General features: G+C 41.0%; 1 protein-coding gene across 1 annotated transcript in view; it reads left to right on the top strand.

Annotated features, from left to right (window-relative positions):
* Window positions 1-22,500, top strand: part of LOC144698264 (beta-1,4-galactosyltransferase 1-like) — a 72,584-nt gene that overhangs the window by 36,232 nt on the left and 13,852 nt on the right. Inside the window, exons 2-4 of the mRNA XM_078570241.1 lie at window positions 3,613-3,848; window positions 16,776-16,963; window positions 20,738-20,860. Coding sequence (XP_078426367.1) covers window positions 3,613-3,848; window positions 16,776-16,963; window positions 20,738-20,860 — 547 coding nt within the window. The remainder of the gene's footprint in view (window positions 1-3,612; window positions 3,849-16,775; window positions 16,964-20,737; window positions 20,861-22,500) is intronic.

Raw genomic sequence — 22,500 nt, 5'->3', positions numbered from 1 at the left:
AGCGGTGTGAGCCATCAGCAGCAGAATTGTATTCGAACATAATCTGTAACCTCATGGCTTGGCATATCCCTCACTCTACCATTACCATTAAGCCAGCGAATCAACCCTGGTTCAATGAAGAATGTAGAGGGGCATGCCAGCAGCAGCACTAGGCATATCTAAAAATGAGGTGTGAACCTGGTGAAGTTATAACACAGGGCTACTTGCGTGCCAAACAGCAAGTGATAGATAAACCTAAGCGATCCCACAACCAACAGATCAGATCTAAGCTCTGCAGCCCTGCCACATCCAGTCATGAATGGTGGTGGACAATTAAACAACTCACTGGAGGAGGAGGCTCCACAAATATCCCCATCCTCAATGATGGAGGAGCCCAACACATCAGTGCAAAAGATAAGGCTGAAGCATTTGCTACAATCTTCAGCCAGGAATGCCAAGTGGATGATCCATCTATGCCTCCTCCGGAGGCCCCCAGCCTCACAGCTGCCAGTCTTCAGCCAATTCGATTCACTCTACGTGATATCAATAAACAGCTGAAAGCACTGGACAGTGCAAAGGCTATGGGCCCTGACAATATTCCGGCAATTGCACTGAAGACCTGTGTTCCAGAACTTGTCGTGACCCTGGCCAACCTATTCCAGTACAGCTGCAACTGGCATCTACCCAGCTCTGTGGAAAATTGCTCAGTTATGCCCTGTACACAAAAAGCAAGACAAATCCAACCTGGATGATTACCACCCCATCAGTCTACTCTCCATCAGTAAAGTGATGGAAGGGGTCATTAACAGTGATATCAAGCAGCACTTGCTTAGCAATAACCTGCTCACTGATGCCCAGTTTGGACTCCGCCAGGGCCAGTCAGCTCCTGATCTCATTACCACCTTGGTTCAAACATGGACAAAAGAGCTGAACTTGAGGTGAGGGTGACTGCCCTTGACATCGAGGCAGCATTTGACCGAATGTGGCATCAAGGAGCCCTAGAAAAACTAGAGGCAATGGGAATTGGGGAAAACTTTCCACTGGTTGGAGTCATACCTAGTACAAAGGAAGATGGTTGTGGTTGTTGGAGATCAGTCATCTCAGCTCCAGGACATCATTGCAAGAGTTCCTCAGGGTAATGTCCTCGGCCTATCTTCAACTGCTTCATCAATGACCTTCCTTCCATTGTAAGGTCAGAAATGGGGATGTTCGCTGATGATTGCAAGATGTCCATCACCATTTGTAACTCCTCAGATACAGAAGCAGCCTATGCCCAAATGCAGCAAGACCTGGACAATATCCAGGCTTGGGCTGCCAAGTGATGAGTAACATTTGTGCCACACAAGTGTCAGGCAATGACCATCTCCAACAAGAGAATCCAACCATCGCCTATTGATGTTCAAATGGCATTGCCATCACTGAATCCCCCACTATCAACATCCTGGGTTACCATTGACCAGAAACTGAACTGAACTATCCATATAAATACTATGGCTACAAGAGCAGGTCAGAGGCCACGAATCGTATGACGAGTAACCCACCTCCTGACTCCCCAAAGCCTGTCCACCATCTACAAGGCACAAGTCAGGAGTGTGATGGAACACTCCCCACTTGCCTGGAGGAGTGCAGCTCCCAAACACTTAAATTTGACACCGTTCAGGACAATGCAGCCTGCTTGATTGGCACCTCATCCACAAACATTCACTCCCTCCACCACTGACGCACAGTAGCAGCAGTGTGTACCATCTACAAGATGCACTGCAGGGGTTCACCAAGGCTCCTTCGACAGCACCTTCCAAACCCATGACCACTAAGGGCAGCAGATGGATGGGAACACCACCACCTGGAAGTCTCTCACTATCCTGACTTGGAAATATGTCGCTGTTCCTTCACTGTCGCTGGGTCAAAATCCTGGAACTTCCTTCCTTACAGCACATTGGGTGTACCTACACCATGGACCGCAGCGGTTCAAGAAGGCAGCTCACCACCACCTTTTCAAGGGCAACTAGGGATGGGTAATAAATGCTGGCCCAGCCAGCAAAGTCCACACCTCATGAATGAGTAAAGTGCCCTTGATATGAAGGCTGAAATACCATCGGCATTTTTGAACTCAGTTTGTATCTGTGACTAGATTTTAGCAATTTATGTACATAAACACCTAAATCCCTTTGCCCTACACACCACCTATTTTGTCACCATTAAGGCAACATTCCGATTTGTCTTTCTCAGATTCTAAGTGGCTGGTATCACACTCTTCTGCATTGAACTTTGTCTGCCATAGGTTTGCCCCCTCACTTAGTCTGCCTATGCCCCATTGTACTTCCAATCCATGCAATTTATTTTGCAGTGGTTTAAGGTGGGATAGAATGGAAGGAATTATTAATTCAAACAAAATAAGAAAAACATCTATGTGATACTAAAATAATCGAGTTAGAGAAAGCTCTTCAAAATAAGAAAAACATCTATGTGATACTAAAATAATCGAGTTAGAGAAAGCTCTTCAGAAAGTTAAACATATTCAGAATTCTAAGGAACTGGGGTGCCTTTTCACAAAACTGTATTTCTCATAATAAGGACCGAAAATGCTGGGAAACTCGTAAACCAGACAACCTCTTTGGAGAGGGAAGCAGTTAATTTTTCAGATCAATAACCTTTAATCAGAACTGGAAAATGGTAGAGCTCATACAGATTATAAGAAAGTACAAAGGGCAGGAATGAACAAAAGGAAGGGCTGATGACGAAATGCTGGATAGTGCAAAGTGAAAAGGAGGTGGCCATGGGACAAGTAAAACAAAAGACCAGCTTAAATGAAATGTAAATGGGAAAAGAAAAATCATCGCCAGCTGTTTTCCATTGAACTGAAGATAGCATGTGCTTGGGAAACGAAACTTGCATTTATAACAGTGTCATTCACAACCTCAATGTTCCAAATTGCTTTACAGAAGTGAAGTGCTTTTGAATCATTACTGTTAATGATGGAGGAAACGCTGCAGCTGGTTTGTGCATAGCAAGCTCCACAGTCATGTGATATTGACCAGATAACTTCTTGCTTTTAGTACTGTTGAATAAGGAATAAATATTGCTAGGCTCTTCTTTGAAATAGTGTCATGGAATTTTTGGTATCCACTTGAGTCGGAGGGCCCTCCATTTAACGTTCTATCTGATGGGTGAGAAAGCTGATCCAAAACATTGAGCTTGCATTCGCCCCTGCAATAAGTTTCTGGACTGTACTCAGTGTTGTCAGAGACTCATTTTTTTCCTGGTACTAGTAGGAGTGATACCAACTGACGCTGGGAGTAGTTGACTGTTCTCTTGGTCAAGAAGCGACGAAGGAACTAAAATTAAAGTTAAATGTATTTGGAGGATGTGACTTTAAAATCCTGGATGTGAGTTCGAGATTTAATTTCTAGTTTGTATTGGGTTAGCTGATCTTCACCTGGGTGGTAACAGAGGTTCCCAAAATGAGCAGCAAATCTCTTGGGGTTCCAGTTCCTGATCATTATTCAGTGATCCTTGATAAAGTACCACTGTGTTAGTCAATTGACGATGGGCTCAGCTATGATGTTGCCCAAAGCCAAGTAAAACTGCGCATAATGTTTTTGAACTGATTCTGGATTATCTTTTTCTCCTTAGTGGGACCACTTGAAATAGGATTTTCTCAGTCTGTTAATCTGGAGGATGTGCAAAAGATGAATCCGTTGGTGAGGGAAGGAGGCCGATTCACTCCAATGGAGTGTACAGCTCTTCAGAAAGTTGCCATCATTATTCCTTTTCGCAATCGTCTTCAGCACTTGAACTATTGGTTATATTACTTGCATCCAATTCTCCAGAGACAGCAACTTGATTATGGGGTGTATGTCATTAACCAGGTAAGAAATTGCTTCTACAATGTAATTAAAATCATATCATGATTACAATTCAGAAGAAGGCCATTCGGCCTGTTTTGTGCATGCTGGCTGTCTGCACAAACACTAACTTAGCCCCACTCCCTGCCTTTTCCCCATACCCCTGCAGATTTTTTCCTTTCAGATAATTAGCCAGTTCTCTTTTGAAGGCCTTGATTGAATCTGCCTCCACCACACACTTAAGTAGTACATTCCAAATCCTAACAATTTGCTGCCTAAATATGGTTTTTCTGCCTGCTGCTGTTGGCTCTTTTGATGTACCTTATATTGGTGTCCTCTGGTTCTTGACTCTTACCCCAACGTGAATAGTTTTGCCCTATTTACTTTGTCCAGAGGCCTCTGAACTTTCTACATTCAGCCTGGTTCTTGTATTATCAACCTGTTTCAGCTCTCTATCTCTTTTGTCATCCTGGGAGCTCTGGATTTGTTTGCGCTACTTTTCCCCTTCATCAGAATGGTGACTACCTAACTATCTTCTCTTTAAATGTAGCCCAGTGTTCAGTTACAGTTTTGCCTGCCCATCTTTGATTCCAATTTAGCTAGGCCAGATTTATTTACACCTCATTGAAGTTGACCCCCTCCTCCCCAGTTAATTATTTTTACTCTGGACTGCTCCTTGTCCTTCTCTATAGTTAGCCTAAACCTTGTGATGCCATGGTCATTGTCCCTTAAATGTTCCCCTACAAACACTTGATGCGGTTGACCTACCTCATATTCTGCAGAACCAGATCTGGGAATGCCTCCTTCCTCATTGGACAGGAAACATACTAAGGTAGAAAATTCTCCTAAACACGCTCTAGAAACTCCCCCTCTGCCCTTTACACTGCACTATTACTATCCCAGTCTACGTTAGGATAATTAAAGACCCCCATTTTAATTACTCTATAATTCTTGCACCTCTCTAACTTACTGGCAAATTGTTCCTCAAAATCTTTCCCACTAATTGGTGGCCTATGGAATACACCCAGCAATGTAATGGTAGCTCTATTGTTTCTTAACTCTAACCAAATAGATTCTGTTCTTGCCCCTCTGGGTCATTCTCTCTCTTTCCAACACTGCAATGTTTTCATTAATCAATACTGCTAATGCTCCTCCTTTTCTTTCCTTCCCTATCTTTCCTGAGCACCTTGTATCCAGGAATATTCAGTATCTAGTTCTGTCCTTTTTTTTCAACCAGGTCTCTGTTATCGCCACGTCATATTTCTATGTGGCTATCTATGCCTGCAGCTCGCCAACCTTGTTTGCCATCTTCTGCGCATTCATGTGCCTGCACAGTAAACCTAATTTAGACTTTATTGTATTCCCTCTTGCTCTAACCTCATCTAATATGTTCGTGCTGTTTGCCTCTCCCAATTCTCTGTACATCTTGGTTTTCTTCAATAATTTCCTCCTGGTTCCCACACCTCTTCCAAATTAGTTTAAACCCTTCCCAATTGTACTCACAAAATGCCCTGTAATGACATTAATACCCAGTTCTGTTTGGGTGCAACCTGTCCAGCTTATGCAGGTCCCATCTTCCCAGAAGCAGTCCCAGTGTCCCAGGAATCTAAAGCCCTTCCTCCCCTATCTCTTCCACTTATTCTTCTACTGTATCCTCCTATTTCTATTCTCGAGGATGGTTCAGAGAAGGCTTGCTGGACTAATACCAGGAATGGGTGGGTTGCCTTATGAGGAAGGGTTAGACAGGCTAGGCTTGTATCAACTGGAGTTTAGAAGAGTAAGAGGTGACTTGATTGAAACCTTTAAGATCCTGAGGGGCCTTGACAGGGTGGAGGTGGAGAGGATGTTTCCTCTTGTGGGCGATTCTAGAACTAGGTCACAGTTTAAAAGGAAGAGGTCACCATTTGAGACAGATGAGAGAATTTTTCTCTGAGGGTCGTGAGTCTTTGTAACTCTTTTCCTCAAAAGGCAGTGGAAGCAGGGTCTTGAATACTTTTGAGGCAGAGATAGATTCTTGATAAGCAAACGGGTGAAAGGTTATCGGGGGTAGGGGAAGATTACTATCATAGACATGATCTTATTGAATGATGGAACGGCTCGAGTGGCCGACTCCTCCTCATTCATATGGAGATTACTACCTCTGAGGTACTGCTTGCTAGTTTCTTTCCTGGCTCCCTAAACTGTACCTGCAGGACCTCACCCCTGTTTTCTACCTATGCCATTGGTACCTGTCTGGTGGTTGTTTACCATCTCTTCTCTGAGTGCTCTGCAGCTGCTTAGTGACATGCTTGACCCTGGCACAAAAGAGACAACATATCACCCTGAGTTCATGTATGCAGCTGCAGAAGCGCCTGAGTGCTCCCCTAACTATCGAATCCCCAATCAATATTGCTTTTCAAGTCTTCCTCATATCCCCCAGTGAAGCTCAGCTAGCTATGGTGCCATGGACTAGGCTCTTGCTCCATATCCCAGAGGAACTATCATTCTCATCAATATTCAGAACAGAATATGAGTTGGAGAGTGAGATGCACTCTCAGGAGAGGCCTGGTCCTCTTTGACTGCCTGACTGTTGCCCATTCCCCCTCTGCCTGCATGCCCTTATGCTGTGGGGTGACCATGTAGTGACCAATAGATCTTAAAAAAGGTAAGAATTTCCCAGTGATCAATTCAAAGGATTGTACAAGATTTCACATTTTAAGACTTTTTAACTACACAAAAGCACCTAATGCACTAAACTACAGAAAAGGTATTTCCCATTAACTTTTTAACACAACTGAAAACCCAAGCCACGTGTAAGCATTGCACCACCCTCTCAGAGGAAATGTGTACTGTTAAAGTCCCCAAGTTACTCTCCCCATTACTGTTCAAGTCTCCAAGTTCCTCCCAGCTTTAACAGGATCTCTTCTCTCTGCCCCATCAGGGTGAATCTTCCAGTGCCCTGTTAAACAAAGTCCTTTTGCTCAACCCTTTGAGCATAATCGCATGCACTTCCAGTAGCAATGTACCCTATGGTGATTCTGTGGTCTGTGACTCTTCACAAGTGTCATTTTTTTGGACCAGGAATCCATCCTCACCAGCATTTTGCTTGATGGTTAACAAAACAAATGGGCCTTTTCTTCTGCTGGGCATGGCAGCACCCATTTCCAGTCTCTCATTTCAGATTTCCCTGTTTGACTGATACTCCTGTGCTTCCAAACGTCCTTTGTCTGTGAGCTACTATGTTGGGATGTTGAAATCTGCACCTTCCTTTCAATAAGTGTTGACCTGGGCCCCTGTCCTGTGTCAGCCAGGTCACGTGCTTATCTCTGGGCAGATTTAGTACCAGTTACATGGGCTTGTTTCCAGGCAGATTTCGTAGGTGGTCCCATCCCCCTCTCCAAATTTCTCCATTGAATTAAATGAGAGTTTAAAACATAGCCATCTAATAAAAACCAGCATCATAACAATACGTGCAATCCACTAAACTCTCAACTTTGCAAATGCACTGCATTGATGCCAGCTGCTGCTCAAGCTTCGAGCCCGGAACTTGTGCTGCTACAGCTGACAACACTTCCTGCGCACGTTTTTAGACTGGACACAAGAAGGGACCTGGAGTTCCCACGTGGAGCAGGATGAGCACTCCTTGTGTCTAAGCTGCCTTGCTGTGCCCCTATTTATTTGACTATTAAACTTAACTACTTAAATGAAGGCTCATGGCTCACCAGCTATTCACCAATCAGCTGCTTCTCTTCTGGTAATGTCACTTTGTTGTGTAGGGAGGTTAACTGAAATGCTTTTACTTAACTCTTCTTTTCCAAAACCCTGAGACTATATTCTGTTGAAAAATTTAACCCTGAGCGCACCAGTGTCCACCATCTCAGAGATCTCCAGTAAATTTTCTGGGGCTACTGAGTAACATATTTTCACACATTGTGTTACCACCTGCCCATGGAAGCTTGTTGGTTTTAGGGGTGGGTGGGTGAGAATTGCTGCTATGTTGATGTAAATTGTGTTCCACAGATGAGGACAGTGATTATGGTAATCAGGTTATTGCTTCTTGCTGTATTTGGGCATGGGTGTGATCATAATTGGTATGATCTTTGTGATAGGAACAAATTTCTGTCCTTTTGTCATGGAAAAAATGGCTAAAATCATAATGGAGGCAGTATCTCAACATTCTGTGTTATTTTATTTAGTGGCTGTGTATTCGTAATCCAGAAGTTTGGACTAAAAATCAAGAGAATGAGAGTTTAAATCCCATTAGTTTGTGAATTTGATTAAAAATAAGATTTTTTTTCTTCTAAAAAAATCTAGAACAAGGCTGGAATCTGTAAAAGTGCCCGTATAAAGTGTTGTGAAAATCCAACTGCTTCACTAATATCCTTTTAAAGAAGTTAAGCATCCAGTACCACTCCAACGTTGTTGAATGCCCTTTGAAATGGCTTGGCAAGCCATTCAATTCTTTCAAACCTCTACAAAAATTAAGAATATACAGGATGGATCATTCAACTGCAGCTCTTTCATTGGGCATTTTCTTGGGGCTGATTATAGTTGTAGCAGATCTAAAATGTTTTGAAGTTATTTATAAATGCTAGTTCCTTGTTAGAAAATGTGATTCCAGATATTTTCTCAGCTGGTTTCTCTTTAATGGTCATATTTATGTATTTTCCATTGTGTATGGTGGTTGAAATAATATGCCTCTAAAACAGTGGATAGTTAAAGACCTATATGTTCAGCTAGGCTATCCCACCTGGTTGTCACTAAGTAAGTCACTCTCTTAATCTTTAAAAATGTGTAATGGAAGCTGGTTAATTTGGTGTTTTCCTGAGGCATTGAGTTCACTGTAATCGTATGGATCTATAACTCTGTTAGTAACAGAATAACTTTTTTCCGATTTGGCACTTATAGAAATATGCTGCAGAAATTTCTTCAGTTTTAAGCTTTTACCTCTAGTGATCGTGAAACTGTTCAATCTGACTTTCTTAGGGATGGTAGAATGTAGTGTAAGATGTACATTACTGTAGCCTGAAAAGGTGCATGAGCAAGATACTGTACCTTTATTTAGAATGTAATAAAGGCGATGAATGAAGTGGGGTATCTACTGAACTGTTTCATAATTTTAATGGAAGGTTATTTGGAAAATATTTGCATCCAAAAATGCAGGCAAAAGATGTAAAATAAAACTGCAAAGTGTTGAAAATACGGAAAATTTGCTAAAATGTTTTATAATCTGACGGATAGTACAGGTTTTTTTTAATTAAAATTTCTTCAAACTGTTTTAGGTTCCAATTTGTATATTGAGGCTACCAGGTATTCATCCTGTGGTGAAGCTACCCAGGAGACAGGATACTTACAACAACTTTCTACCATTTCGTGGTTTGGTGCTGTAATTTTCAGGGCCTTGTTCTTTTGTTCTGTTATGGGTGAAACATCATTTTGTTGACACTCCCGCTGAAAAAGGTCAAGCCTCATTTATTTTTATTCCATAAGTGTAATTTCTCCAGTCATGGAATCATACAACATGTTACAGTTCTTGCTTTTTCTAGCACCCTTTTTTCATGTGAAAATCAATTAAGCATTCATAGGCTGATTACATCAAATGAAACCGATGTTTTTCGCTTTTACACAATGTTAATGTAACCTAGATCTAAAAATTAATTCCATTCATACCTGCTTATTGCAATACATATGGGAAGTCTAATATGATTCCTGTTGATAATTGAAGGCAGAAAGCATTGTCTGTCTTTCTCACAGATTAAGCTATTCTCCAGAATTATTTTACAAAGAAAATAATTAGCAGCAGAAACATGACAGAAATTACAAAAAACAATTTGGACGCAGTTCAGAAGGAGTTATCTTATTTTATTTAATCCACAGTTTTTATGGAACAAAGGCTCATCTGTGCAAGGCATAAACATTGCAGTTAGGGTGATCAAGTGGGATTCTAGAGAAGAAAACGATTTGGTCCCACTTGTCACCATGATGTGACTGAGTTGTTGCCTTTTGCTATTTCCATTGGGATCACATACAAAGGATAATTTTCTGACTATGCTATTGGTGAAGAGCCTCCAACTACCCCTCACCCCCTTCCCCTAGCCCATGCACATCTGATAATCAGAGATAGAAGCTGTGCATGATCGTCCAGGCGTTTAGTTTAATAGATGAGAATTGAGAGTAACTTAAAATGAAAGTCTGCTGCTGGCAGGAAAGATGTGAAGCTGGAAAATTGCCCGCTTTTAAACAGAATTGCCTCTAGGAGCATTGGTGCTTGTGTGAGACACTGCGTTTTTCACTTTGATTTCACTGTCTTCCTGAGATTTATGGGGAGGGCTCCTGAGACAGATGAAGGAATCTCTACAATAGCAGAGTATCAACATGATTGCTGGATTCCTAAGAGTTTTCTGTCCAGGTAAACACCCAGCATGAAAGACTTCAGGATCTTGTATCCCTTCAGTTCTGAAACTCCAGAGAAATGCAGAAGGAGTTTCTGATGCCTCGTAATGTTCCTCATTCACTTGGCAAAGAATGTTTCTGTATGCCTTAACACATTTCCTCTTGGTGTCAATTCTTTGTAAACTTTAGGTGGTGAAAGTACCCACTTGGGCACTGAAACCTCTAGCCCCAGCTTCAGCCATCTCACCTCGCTCCTTACAAAGTGGATCAGTAACTTGTATGAAGGGTCACAGTTTGTTTGACAACGTCTCCCCAGGTGTTCAGATGTCAGCATGCTTAGAGGAAATTGGATTTCAACAAAAATTGGTTAACAAGTTAAAGCCTCCGCTTCAAAGACTTGCATCACCAAGTGAAAAGTATTTGAGATGAAATAGATGAAGGGCCAAGGCCCACAATGTAGATGCTGGAAAGAATGAGACATACCCATTGGTGATTAGATGACACCAAGCTTGATTTTTAAAAGCTGGTAGGTTGTACCAAGTAGGTTAGATGGAGAGAAATAGGAAGTGTTGGCTGCAATTTGGGATATGGGGTAGAGGAGGCAGTGTCCTGAATTAGTGCAGCAAGGATGGAAAGGTGTTCTGACACATTCTCAGTTTAGGGCCTAAATTTTCACATCAGGATCTCAGAGGAGCCATGAAATCTCAGATTTGCAACACCACATTTTTTGCCTGTCTTGTTATATTTCAAAAATTTGAATTTGTACGTTCTTTTCTGCTGCTAAAAGATGAGATTTCCTGCCTAATGGCACTTGTGCTTGCTTGGGTCTTTGATAAAAGCCTGAGAGTCCTCAGAAGGTAACCGGTTTGGAAACTCTTTTGGAAGAAATGAGTAGAAAGTTCAGTACAGCTGTGTCTGTGGCGAGATTGATCAAATAGGGAAAATGTTCTGTGATCTGGAAGGAGGCTTTGAAATGATGAGGTTTTTCATGTGCCCTGTTTAAGATGTAATGCAGCATTTGCTCATATCCTTGAATATAGATGCAGTATTCTTCTGGGCTGGATTTGAGTATTGTGGAAAGTTGAATTGTTGAAGGTGGAAAATAAAAAGTTTAGCATGAAAGAGAAAACTGAACTTCTACATCCATTGGTAAAGTTTCCCAAAGGAGATCCATTTGAGATTTATGGTGTGTGTGTATCCACAAATGAAGAAATCTTTTCTTCAAGGATTGCCTTCTAAACAAAATTGTAAAATATTTTTATTGTCCTATGAGTGATCCTGGCTATCATCAAGATGTTCTGAATCTGCCATTTCATGGCATGCACAAGAGAGCGTAGAATCTGAATATTTGGAACTGCACATTTTGACGGTCAACATCAGCAGTAGAGTTTTAGCTTGGAAATTACTGTTGGTGGTACCAGGTTAAGGCATTTGCACATTAGAGGTGAATGTTTGTATGTTGTCAGGTAAATATTTAGTAGGTCTTAACAAATATTGAACTAGGACGAAAACTTGAGGTGTGGATGTGAAATTTTCTACTTTAGCAGTGATATTAGCTGTTTATTTTAAATGGGTTAACACCTCTGCTAAATAGTGGAGAGAGGATTGTCATATGAACACAGTAACAGTAACTTTTACAAAGCAAAGGACCTCACTGATATGGCGAGAGAACCTTGGCAAGGGATGAGAGCAAATCACTTGGAAGAATTTGGAAATATAACTTCATTAGAAACAAAAATCAAGTGCTCTTCAGTAGTTTTAATATGGATTTAAAGGTTATGAGCAGAGAGGGATATAGGAAAGTACCAAGCTTGAAAAAACTGTTCCTTCCATCAGGCTGGCTTAAAACTGAATGCCGCTCTATCGGTCGCTCATTTCTTCATCTGTCCAATTTTTCTCTGTAGATATTCATGCTGTTGGCCCTCACTGCCTCCAAGGGCAAGTCCATTTCACAACCTCACCAGTTTCTGCATGTAGTCGCTAAATTTAAACTATCTATTTGAATCTTCCTTTTAAGTTTGAGCCTATGGCCCCTGGTTCATAGGAGCTGCAAACATATTATAGGATTCAGATTATTCATTTAAGGATCTTAAAAATTTGAATATTATCCCTTGCTTTCTCCAAAGCGTACAGTCCCAGGCTCATTCTTTACAGCTCTACCTTAAGCTTGGTAGCAGTTCTAACAGCATCACTGTGCCCATTCATTAGTTTATCCTTGTCAGATTTGAATTTGATCAACTGCAGAGATTGTGTTATGCTCCCCTTGAATCTCTGGATTTCTGGAACTTTATGTTTCGTTCATTCAAAACAGTTCACTTAGATTTGGCGGGGAACTTTGGCGACTTGGTGATGACATCTGTGAATGTCATTTTTGCATCCAAAGAATGAACTATATGCTACATGGTATGTCACTTAATTGAGCACAGTGTGAAATTGTTTAAGGATAGCAGCTGATTTCCCTTGGTGGCACTTCTTATTTGTGTGAGGAAGTTGAAGTGTCCTCAAAAAATGAGGAAGACCTTACCTGCAGCAGGTTACACAATAATACTGGGTTTTTCAGATTCTCTGCTTTATTAGCTGTATTTGAGTTTGTTAAAGTTTGCAGGTATTATATTCTTGGAAATGTTTCCTGCTTTAATAAAATTGAAGTGTCTGATAGCAAATAAGATACAAATTTCTAATTATCTACCCTGTGTTCACAATGCTGTTGTTGGGAGGGGTTGTGGGGAGAACCAAACTTCTGGAAATGTCTTTTGTTTGTTTTAATATTCACTGCACTCATCTTTCTCTTCTTTTCCTTCCCCTCCCCCACCTCTGTCCCACTTGCTTTTTTTCTAGATCTGTGCTTGTTTCTTCTGTCTTCTGCAGAACATTTTGAGATTGTGAAGGTTGCAGTGGAATCTGATTGCAGCTATCTCCCCTGCACTAGCTAGCTGAGATGGAGAAGGAAGAAATAGTCCCCTGCTCGGCTGGGCTCGGTAAAGTGGAATGTGCTTTGTGCCCTTTAAGGAACTGGTAATTCTGGATACTGTATGCTTATCTTTAATTAGAAGGAAAATGGCCCTTCATTAGATGCTGATGTCGAGCCCTTGTTTTGTGTTAGACTGTGGGATCAAATGTACAGTAATTTAATCAATTCCTTTTACCTTGTCTAATTTTTAGTGTAGATCTGATTTTTATAGTTAAATATCACAGTGCTTTTATAATTTTAGCAAGTGTTTACCTAGTTAAAGGAGCAACTGTAATTGATATGACTCATTAACCATCAGAAATTATAGCAGCTGAATGCATCACGGTGTTTTAAAAACAAAGAAAGGCAGGGCATTCATCTACAGTGAGATTAGAAAACCTTATTTTCAGGACATTCTTGCTTTTGATCTGCTTTCCTTTCTTATGACAACTTTCTGAAACAGATTGACGGTAAAGCTTCCGTAGAAAGCCACACTAACTTGAAATCTGCACATATTATCTGGCAGCAGTAGCTCATTTGAAATCAAGATCACTATTTAGAGACTGGTACAAAACAAGGGAGATTAACATGTTATTTCTAACTGTACTGGTGGCTGGTGAATTAGATTTCTTATCATGAAGTACAATAATATTTAGTGATGTGTGTAGTAATTATTGTATATCTTTTACCCTGGGAGATATTAGATTAATTCAAAAGTGAAGCAGGCAAATTTTCAAAACCAAATAATCATGAGATTGAAATTTTGCACATATAACAAAGGGGGAAATTAATCATTTTTAACGGGCTGCTGGAAATAGTAAATTTCTTTTTGCCTGTCATCTTATGAACATGGTATATTTGAAACAGACTAAAGTTAACACCTGCACCTACACTCGCCATGATCAATGAAAGCTGGTGACCTTTAACAGGTGAGGCTAACCCAGCCAGTTGTGGTACATGGCAATGGGCCCTTCCTGTGGAATCATCCACCAACCATATTTTCTGTTGCTTGGAAGAGTCCAAGCAAATGCCTTATTCTGTGTATATAATGAAAGAACTGTTCTATGTTTAGCCACATTCATCTTTGTTTTTTTTAAATTAGTGTTAAGAGAATCAATGTCATGTACAGAAAGGTGTAAGTTGACAGTAGGGCTAAAACAGCAGTATTAGATTTTGGCAACAAAATCCCATTCTGTACAATCCAGTACTGTGGCACGGGTCTTGGCGATTACAAATGACTGCAGCGTAAATAGCACTCCACATCTCTGTGCTAACAGTGACATAAATTTCCTGCTTAAGCATGCAAAAAATCCTAGGTAAAACTGTTTACCTCTGTCTAAGCAAGCAGGGTTTGTCTTTCTGATTTTTGAGTTGAATAAAGTTTTTGAAGAAGAGTCATAAGGACTCGAAACGTTAAGCCTGTTATTTTTTCTCCACAGATGCTGTTAGATCTGCTGAGTTTTTCCAGCATTTTCTGTTTTTGCTGTCAAGACAACCTGATAACAGCTCTGAAATCATCAGTCGAGCTGGGTGGCAGCAGCATACAACATGGAAGTTGATTTCTGTATTAGAGGCAACATGTCATTAAGGAATATGTAGGGCAAAGGATGAGTCATAGAGCATGCTGAAAGTTCTCTAAATACAGTCCTGGGTTGTAGGTTGTTCCATGGGGAAAAATTGAGTAGAATTGGCCTATATCCTTTGGGGTCTAGAAGAATGAGAGGCAGTTTCATTAAAACATACTAAGCCCTTAGGCTGGATGGGGTAGATGCCGAGAGGCTCTTTCCCTGTGGAGTCTCAAACTAGAGGCTATTGCCTTTGGATAAGGGGCCAGCCATTTAGGACAGAGAAATAGAGATTTCTTTAGTCAGTTGGCTCTCAACCTTTGGAATTCCCTATCCCACAGGGCTATGGATGTTTAGGCAAGACAGAAATTTTGGACAGTTGAGGAATCAAGAGATATGCGGTGGGACATGGGATACGGAGTTGAAGTAGAAGATCAGCAGTGGTCTGTTAAATGGTTGGGACAGGCTTGAGAGACCATATGGCTTACCACTTTCATGTTCTATGTTTACTGGTATTTTGAGAAAGTTGTGATTTGGCCTGAATTTATGACTAATCCTTTCCTCAAATGCTAAAGTATGTTTGTAGCAATCCAAGGCATTTATACTAGTCTCCGTTCTTCTTATCCTGCTTCACCTGGATATGCCCCTTGCCACCTTGTTCAAAGTTGCCCCTCGCCACAATGCTTGGGGTCCTTCCCTTTTTTTTTGTTGCAATGTAAGTGTCACTGGCAAGGCCACCACTTATTGTCTATCACTAATTGCTCTTGAGAAGGCCTTGATGAGCTACTTTCTTGAATTCTTGCAGCCTGTGTTAGGGAGGAAGTTCTGGGATTTTGACCCAGTGATAGTGAAGGAGTAGTGGTATAGTTCCAAGTCAACATGGTCTGTGACTTACAAGTGATTCTATTCCCATGTGTGCTACATGTTGAACAATATGTGGAAGAAACAGAGTAGCAAAAGCACCAAATGTACTCTGGGTGGGGAACTCCAATACCCATCACCAGGACTGGCTCGGTAATACCACTATTGACCGAGTTGGCTGCGTCCAGAAGGACATATCTGCCAGACTGGAGCTGCCACAGGTGGTGATAGAACCAATCTGGGGGAAAACCCTACTTAATCTTGCCCTCAACAACCTGCCTATCACAGATGCATCTGTCCATGGCAGTATTAGTAGAAGTGACCACTGCACAGCCCTTGTGAAGACTACGTCCCATCTTTAAAATGTGGACCTTCTCCAATATGTGTGGGATTAACGCCATGCTAAATGGGATAGACTCAAACAAATTCAGAAGCTCAAAACTGGTCATCCTTGAGGTGCTCTGGGCCGTCAGCAGCAACAGGATTGTAACCTCTTGGCCCAGCGTTCTCCTCAATCTACCATTGCCATCAAGCCAGGGAACCAACCCTTGTTCAATAAGGAGTATCGGAAAGCATTGCAGGTGTGTGCACCACCGGGCTTACCTAAAAACGAGGTGCCAACCCATGAACCTACAATGCATGCTAAACAGTTAAAGCAGCATGCTATAGACAGGGCTAAGAAATCCTACGACCAATGGGTAAGATCAATGCTGTACAGTCGTGCCACATCCAGTTATGAATGGGGGTGGGCAGTTCTTTCATAAGATGTGAATGTCACTGGCAAGGTTGGCATTTGCCCATTCCTAATTGCCCTTGGTGATGGTGAGCCACCAAACTAACTGGAGGAAAAGGCTCCAAAAACTTTAGGTTTGAACTCTAGTTACATAGTCCTTTAAAGCTGCCGCAGTTTGATCTAGAAATGGCAATCAGATGCCACCTTCATATGGGACAGTGTAAAATTGAGCTGCTGTTTCTCTGCCAATTTTGGAAGTTGTATGCAAAGTCACCTTTCCAGCAATGGAACCCTGAACTCCAAATATTTAATGTGTAGCTTAAAAGTCGGTCTTGATTTCATCGTGTCAAAATTGCTGGTGGATCAAGGACCTAAGTAGGCTTGTGTGTGAAAATTTTCTGATTTAATGGTTTGCTAGTTTGATGTATTTAGTGTTGAGTGTTCTGTTTCTCCAATTTAATTTTTTTCAGCATGGAGAAGACACTTTTAATCGTGCCAAACTTCTCAACGTAGGTTTTATGGAAGCTTTGAAAGAATATGACTACAGTTGCTTTGTGTTCAGTGATGTTGATTTAATTCCTATGGATGATCGAAATATCTACAAGTGTTACAGCCAGCCAAGGCACCTGGCTGTGTCAATGGATAAATTTGGTTTCAGGTAAGACTTCGAAAGTGCAATTTTATTTTTAAATGGCTAGATTGCAAAAAAAGTCCTTTCTCGTCAATTAACGTAAAGGACAGCAGTTCCTTCCTTAACAAATTTGAGAAGTGTAATTAGTTCAAAGTACCTTTTTGTTGAAAGACTTTATTAATATAAAATCTTCTCAAAACTTAGCTCCAGCGTATCTCAGCTTAGCATGGTGGTACTCCCCTGCTCCTATTGCGAATAGCATGTAGATAGGGAGCATACATCATCTGCTTTGGTTAAAGATCTGTGGGATTCACATTATCATGCACAGAGAGGAAGGAAGTATTGGGCGAGGAAGGAAGTATTGGGCGAGGAAGGAAGTATTGGGCGAGGAATTGGATGTCCTCGTTCTCTTTCAGTATTGATCACAAATTGATTTCGTCCTTCTGATTCAGCCTCCTAACCAATAATGACGAGTGAAGCTACGAGAGTATCTGATACTCCATAACTGCATCTCCTTGCATCATTCAAAATGGGTACCTTGGTTTAAAGGGTATAATTTATAATGGGGAACAAAGAAATGGCTGACCAACTAAATACATACTTTGGTTATGTCTTCACAAAGGACACAAATAGCCAAAAATGTTGGGGAACACAGGGTTTAGTGAGAGGGAGGAACTGAAAGAAATCAGTATTAGTAGGGAAATGGTGTTGGGGAAATTGATGGGATTGAAGGCCGATAAATCCCCAGGGCCTGATAATCTACATTCCAGAGTACTTAGGAAGTGGCCCTAGAAATAGTGGATGCATTGATGGTCATCTTCCGAGATTCTATAGACTCTAGAACAGTTCCTACAGATTGGAGGGTAGCTAATGTAACCCTGCTATTTAAAAATGGAGGTAGAGAGAAAACAGGGAATTATAGATCAGTCAGTCTGACGTCAGTAGTGGGGAAAATTCTAGAGTCCATTATAAAAGATTTAATAGTTGAGCACTTGGAAAACAGTGGCAGAATCAGACAGAGTCGGCATGGATTTACGAAAGAGAAATCATGCTTGACAAATCTACTGGAATTTTTCAAGGATGTAACTAGTAGAGTTGATGAGGGGGATGAGGTTTACTTGGACTTTCAGAAGGCTTTTGACAAAGTCCCACATAAGAGATTAGCGTGTAAAATTAAAGCGCATGGGATTGGGGGTAGTGGACTGAGATGGATAGAAAACTGGTTGGCAGACAGGAAACAAAGAGTAGGAATAAATGGGTCTTTTTCCGAATGGCAGGCAGTGACTAGTAGGGTGCTGGGACCCCAGTTATTCACAATATATATTAATGATTTCAGATGAGGGAACTAAATGTAAGATCTCCAAATTTGCAGATGACTCAAAGCTGGGTGGGAGGGTGAACTGTGAGGAGGATGCAGAGATGCTTCAGTGTGATTTGGACAAGCTGAGTGAGTGGGCAAATGCATGGCAGATGCAGTATAATGTGGATAAATGTGTGGTTTGCTACCACTTTGGTAGCAAAAACAGGAAGGCAGATTATTATGCGAATGACTCTCAATTAAGAGAGGGGAATGTGCAATGAGATCTTGGTGTCCTTGTACACCAGTTGCTGAAGTTAAGCATGCAGATGCAGCAGGTGGTAAAGAAGGCAAATGGTATGTTAGCCTTCATAGTGAGAGGATTCAAGTACAGGAGCAGGGATGTCTTGCTGCAATTACACAGGGCCTTGGTGAGACCACACCTGGAATATTGTGTGCAGTTTTGGTCTCCTTATCTGAGGAAGGGTGTACTTGCTATAGAGGGAGTGCAGCAAAGGTTTACCAGACTGATTCCTGGGATGGCAGGACTGACATATGAGGAGAGATTGAGTCGGTTAGGATTATATTCGCTGGAGTTCAGAAGAATGAGGGGGTGGGGGAGATCTCATAGAAACCTATAAAATTCTAACAGGACTAGACAGGGTAGATGCAGGAAAGATGTTCCCGATGGTGGGGGAGTCCAGAACCAGGGGTCACAGTCTGAGGATACAGGGTAGACCATTTAGGACTGAGATGAGGGGAAAGTTTTTCAACCAGAGAGTGGTGAGCCTGTGGAATTTGCTACCACAGAAAGTAGTTGAGGCCAAAACATTGTATGTTTTCAAGAAGGAGTTCGATATAGCTCTTGGGGCGAAAGGGATCAACGGATATGGGGAGAAAGTGGGAGCAGGCTATTGAGTTGGATGATCAGCCATGAACATGATGAATAGCAGAGCAGGCTCGAAGGGCCAAATGGCCCACTCCTCCTATTTTCAATGTTTCTATGTATTGATATTTGCTTCACTGCTGAACCCCAGTCCCCCATGGAATGGCTGAGAAAAACCCATTGATCCCAGAATTCTTAAGGGTTAGTTGATAAGGGTGAGGAATTCCCTGATGCACTTGTCTCGTAGACTACCCTCAGCCATGTAAAGTAAAATGGCCAACTGTGTAAAAATACCTGTTTCCTAAAGTCCATGTAGAATACATCCTTTACATATCTTCTATCTAGCTAAAGGATTCTGTGAGGTTCGTTGAGCACAAACATACCTTTCAAAATTTGTGCTGGCTCTTTCTTTAGATACAGGTACAGTGTCTCAAATCCAGCTGTCCTAAAACAGGCAATGTCAGAAAATTCATATTTTTTTAAGCTGCCATGCATGAATCTTTATTATTATTAGGAGTAAAATAACTTAGCTTGTTTGGTTAGGTGCTGCATCGGCACCGGTAACACACCAACTAGTTATCAGCTTCACGTGTCTGCCTTTTCCTGTGGTCCGAGTGCCAAGTGACCTGGCCTGGTCTGCTTCACCCGAAAACTGGCAAAATCTGAAATCCGGCCCCATGTTCGGTCCCATGTTGCTGGTTACTATACCTGTATATGGTAATTTCATATGAAATTAAAGATGCTAAATTTTCTTGCCACAAACACTAAACTAGCTAACATGTAATTATCCAGATCATCTCTTAGTTTTTAAACATACATAGGAACATAGAAGCAGGAGTTTGACCATTCAGCCGCTTGAAGTCGTTCCAGCATTTAATCAGATCATACTGATCTGTATCTCAACTCTATTTACCCACTTTTGATCATATCCTTTCATAGCATTCTGCAACAATAATATTTGATCTCAACCTTGAAAATTTAGTTATCTCAGCTCCCTCAGCCATTTGGGGGAAGAGAGTTCAAGATTTCCATTACCCTTTATATGAAGAGGTGCTTTCTGATGGCCTAACTCTAATTTTAAGATTGTTCCCTCAAGTTCTGCTCCTCCTGGATCCACGTTATGGTAAGTTTAAAAAAAATCTCAGACTTTCCTAGGTGGCCCTAGATAAGAAAGAAGAGGTTTTTACATTTTGTCTACAATCTAGGAAAGGGATTATAAGACCTTGCACAATAGGAGTATCAAAGGGTTCTTGCAACCTGGAGCCATCAAGTCCTGTTTCTACACTTTAAACTGAATCTCAGTTTTATCATGACAGTTCCTTTCAGTACTTAAAAACCGCTACATGGAAGTAATTTGTCTTGAGCACTGCAATTGGGGGTCCTTTGTGACAGTAAAATTGTGCAGAATGTTTAGGAAGGTAGAGGGTTGGAAGCTCAGTTAGATGTTACATCAGTTTCTATAATGCAACACTTGGAGATAAATAGAAGTACATTTGGAAGAGTGGGTTCTGATTAACCTTTAAAGTAGCTTGACGCTTTATAGATTAGAAACCTTACTACCATTCTTGAAAGTGCTGTGAGATAAATTGCAAACAAATTGTAAAATTCTTTGTTTCAGATTACCATATAACCAGTACTTCGGAGGAATATCAGCCTTAAGTAGAGAACAACATGAAAAAATCAATGGGTTCCCGAATGATTACTGGGGCTGGGGAGGGGAAGATGATGATATCTACAACAGGTGGGTATTTGTTTTAATTATGCTATAAAAAAACTAAAATTTGTCAACTCTATTCTGAATTATCCAGTCACTTTCTCTGACTTCCTTATATCTTAAAGCTTGGAATAACGTAGGCTCATTTTAAAGTTTGTTTCCAACAGGTTTCCCTCTTAAGGCTGCTCTTTGTAAGTATCACCTAAACTAAACACAGCTGGATATTTCTCGCATTAAAAAAAAAATGACCATGTTACAGGATATGGGCGTCGCTGGCAAGGCCATTTATTGCCTATTCCTAGTTTCCCTTGAGACAGTGGTGGGGAGTTATGTTCTTGAACCGCTGCAATCCATGTGGTGAAGATACTCCTACAGTGCTAATGGTTTTATTATTTTTAATGCAACTAAGTAGCTTGCTCGGCCATTTCAGCCAGAAGTTTAAAAATTACCCACATTGATGTGGGTCTGCAATCATGTAGCTGGACCAGGCAAACAGTAAGTTCCGATCCCTAAAGCACACTAATGAGCCAGTTGGGATTTTATGTAATTCAATTGTTTCATAGTCACCATTACTGATGCAATCTTTTTTGTTCCAAATTTATTTGACTGAATTTAAATTCCAAAGCTCCTATAGTGGGATTTGAATTCATGCATCCAGATTTTTAGTCTAGGCTTCTGGATTACATCCACCATGTTACGGTATTGTATCTGCATCACAATCTAGACTGCAGGAAATACTGCACTGTAGGTAAGCTACTAAACTGTTTTACCATCTGCATGCCCCAGTGGTTAAATGAACTTTTTTGAAGAAGAGCAGGAAGTTGTCCTGGTGTCCTGGCCAATATTCTTCTGTAAGCTCACATCATTAAAATAGCTTATCAGCCATTCACCTTTTTGCACGCAAAATGGCAGCCATGCGCACCCACACATCAGTCGTCATTTCATTTCAAAACAGTTCTTTCTATATGAAGTACTTTAACATATTTTTGAGAGATGTAACAAGATACTACATATTCATAAATATTTCCCTTTTAAAGTTCAGGCTTGCTCAAAATTATAGCAATCAAAGTATTAACTGGTATGTAGGGTGAACTTGATGAAAAATGGCTTGAATTAAGGCTGTGCCTCTTAACAGGGGCTTAACTGATAAGTCTGGCCTCTCCTGATGTATTGCATTGGAGCACCTATGTAGAGATACTAACACATGATGAATGCAAGTTGGGTCTAGGTGGCAAGACCATGAGCCAACTGTTCAGTTACCAGTAGATACATTAGAGTACGGTTACCAGGAGTAATAATTATGGGGGAGGAGATGTGACAAACAGTACACTGCAACCCTTAAACCAAAACTGAAGCCGTTACACAATACAAACAGTTGCACTGTCTCCTGTAAATTAGGACATGTGGGAAAAATGTGCATCATTGGAGGAAGGAAAGGCTGATGCCTTTCCATGATGTAAAGCATGCTGAGATGAGGAACGTAAGGAGCCAGTAGCAAACTGAACACAAAGTCAAGTGGTTTGTGTAAACGAATTTCTATTGTATTGGAAAATCTGGGTCAATGTAGCTGTATTCAGAATATTGAAGGAAATTCTTAAAAATGAAGACTAAGAATTTCTTATGAGAGAGACAGAGTTTCAACAAGATTGGCTGACTGTGTTTACTAA

Source organism: Cetorhinus maximus, chromosome 2, assembly GCF_964194155.1.
Source record: "Cetorhinus maximus chromosome 2, sCetMax3.hap1.1, whole genome shotgun sequence".
NCBI lineage: Eukaryota > Metazoa > Chordata > Chondrichthyes > Lamniformes > Cetorhinidae > Cetorhinus > Cetorhinus maximus.
The sequence above is the reverse complement of the archived record's forward strand: the minus strand, read 5'-3'. Positions and strand labels throughout refer to the sequence as shown.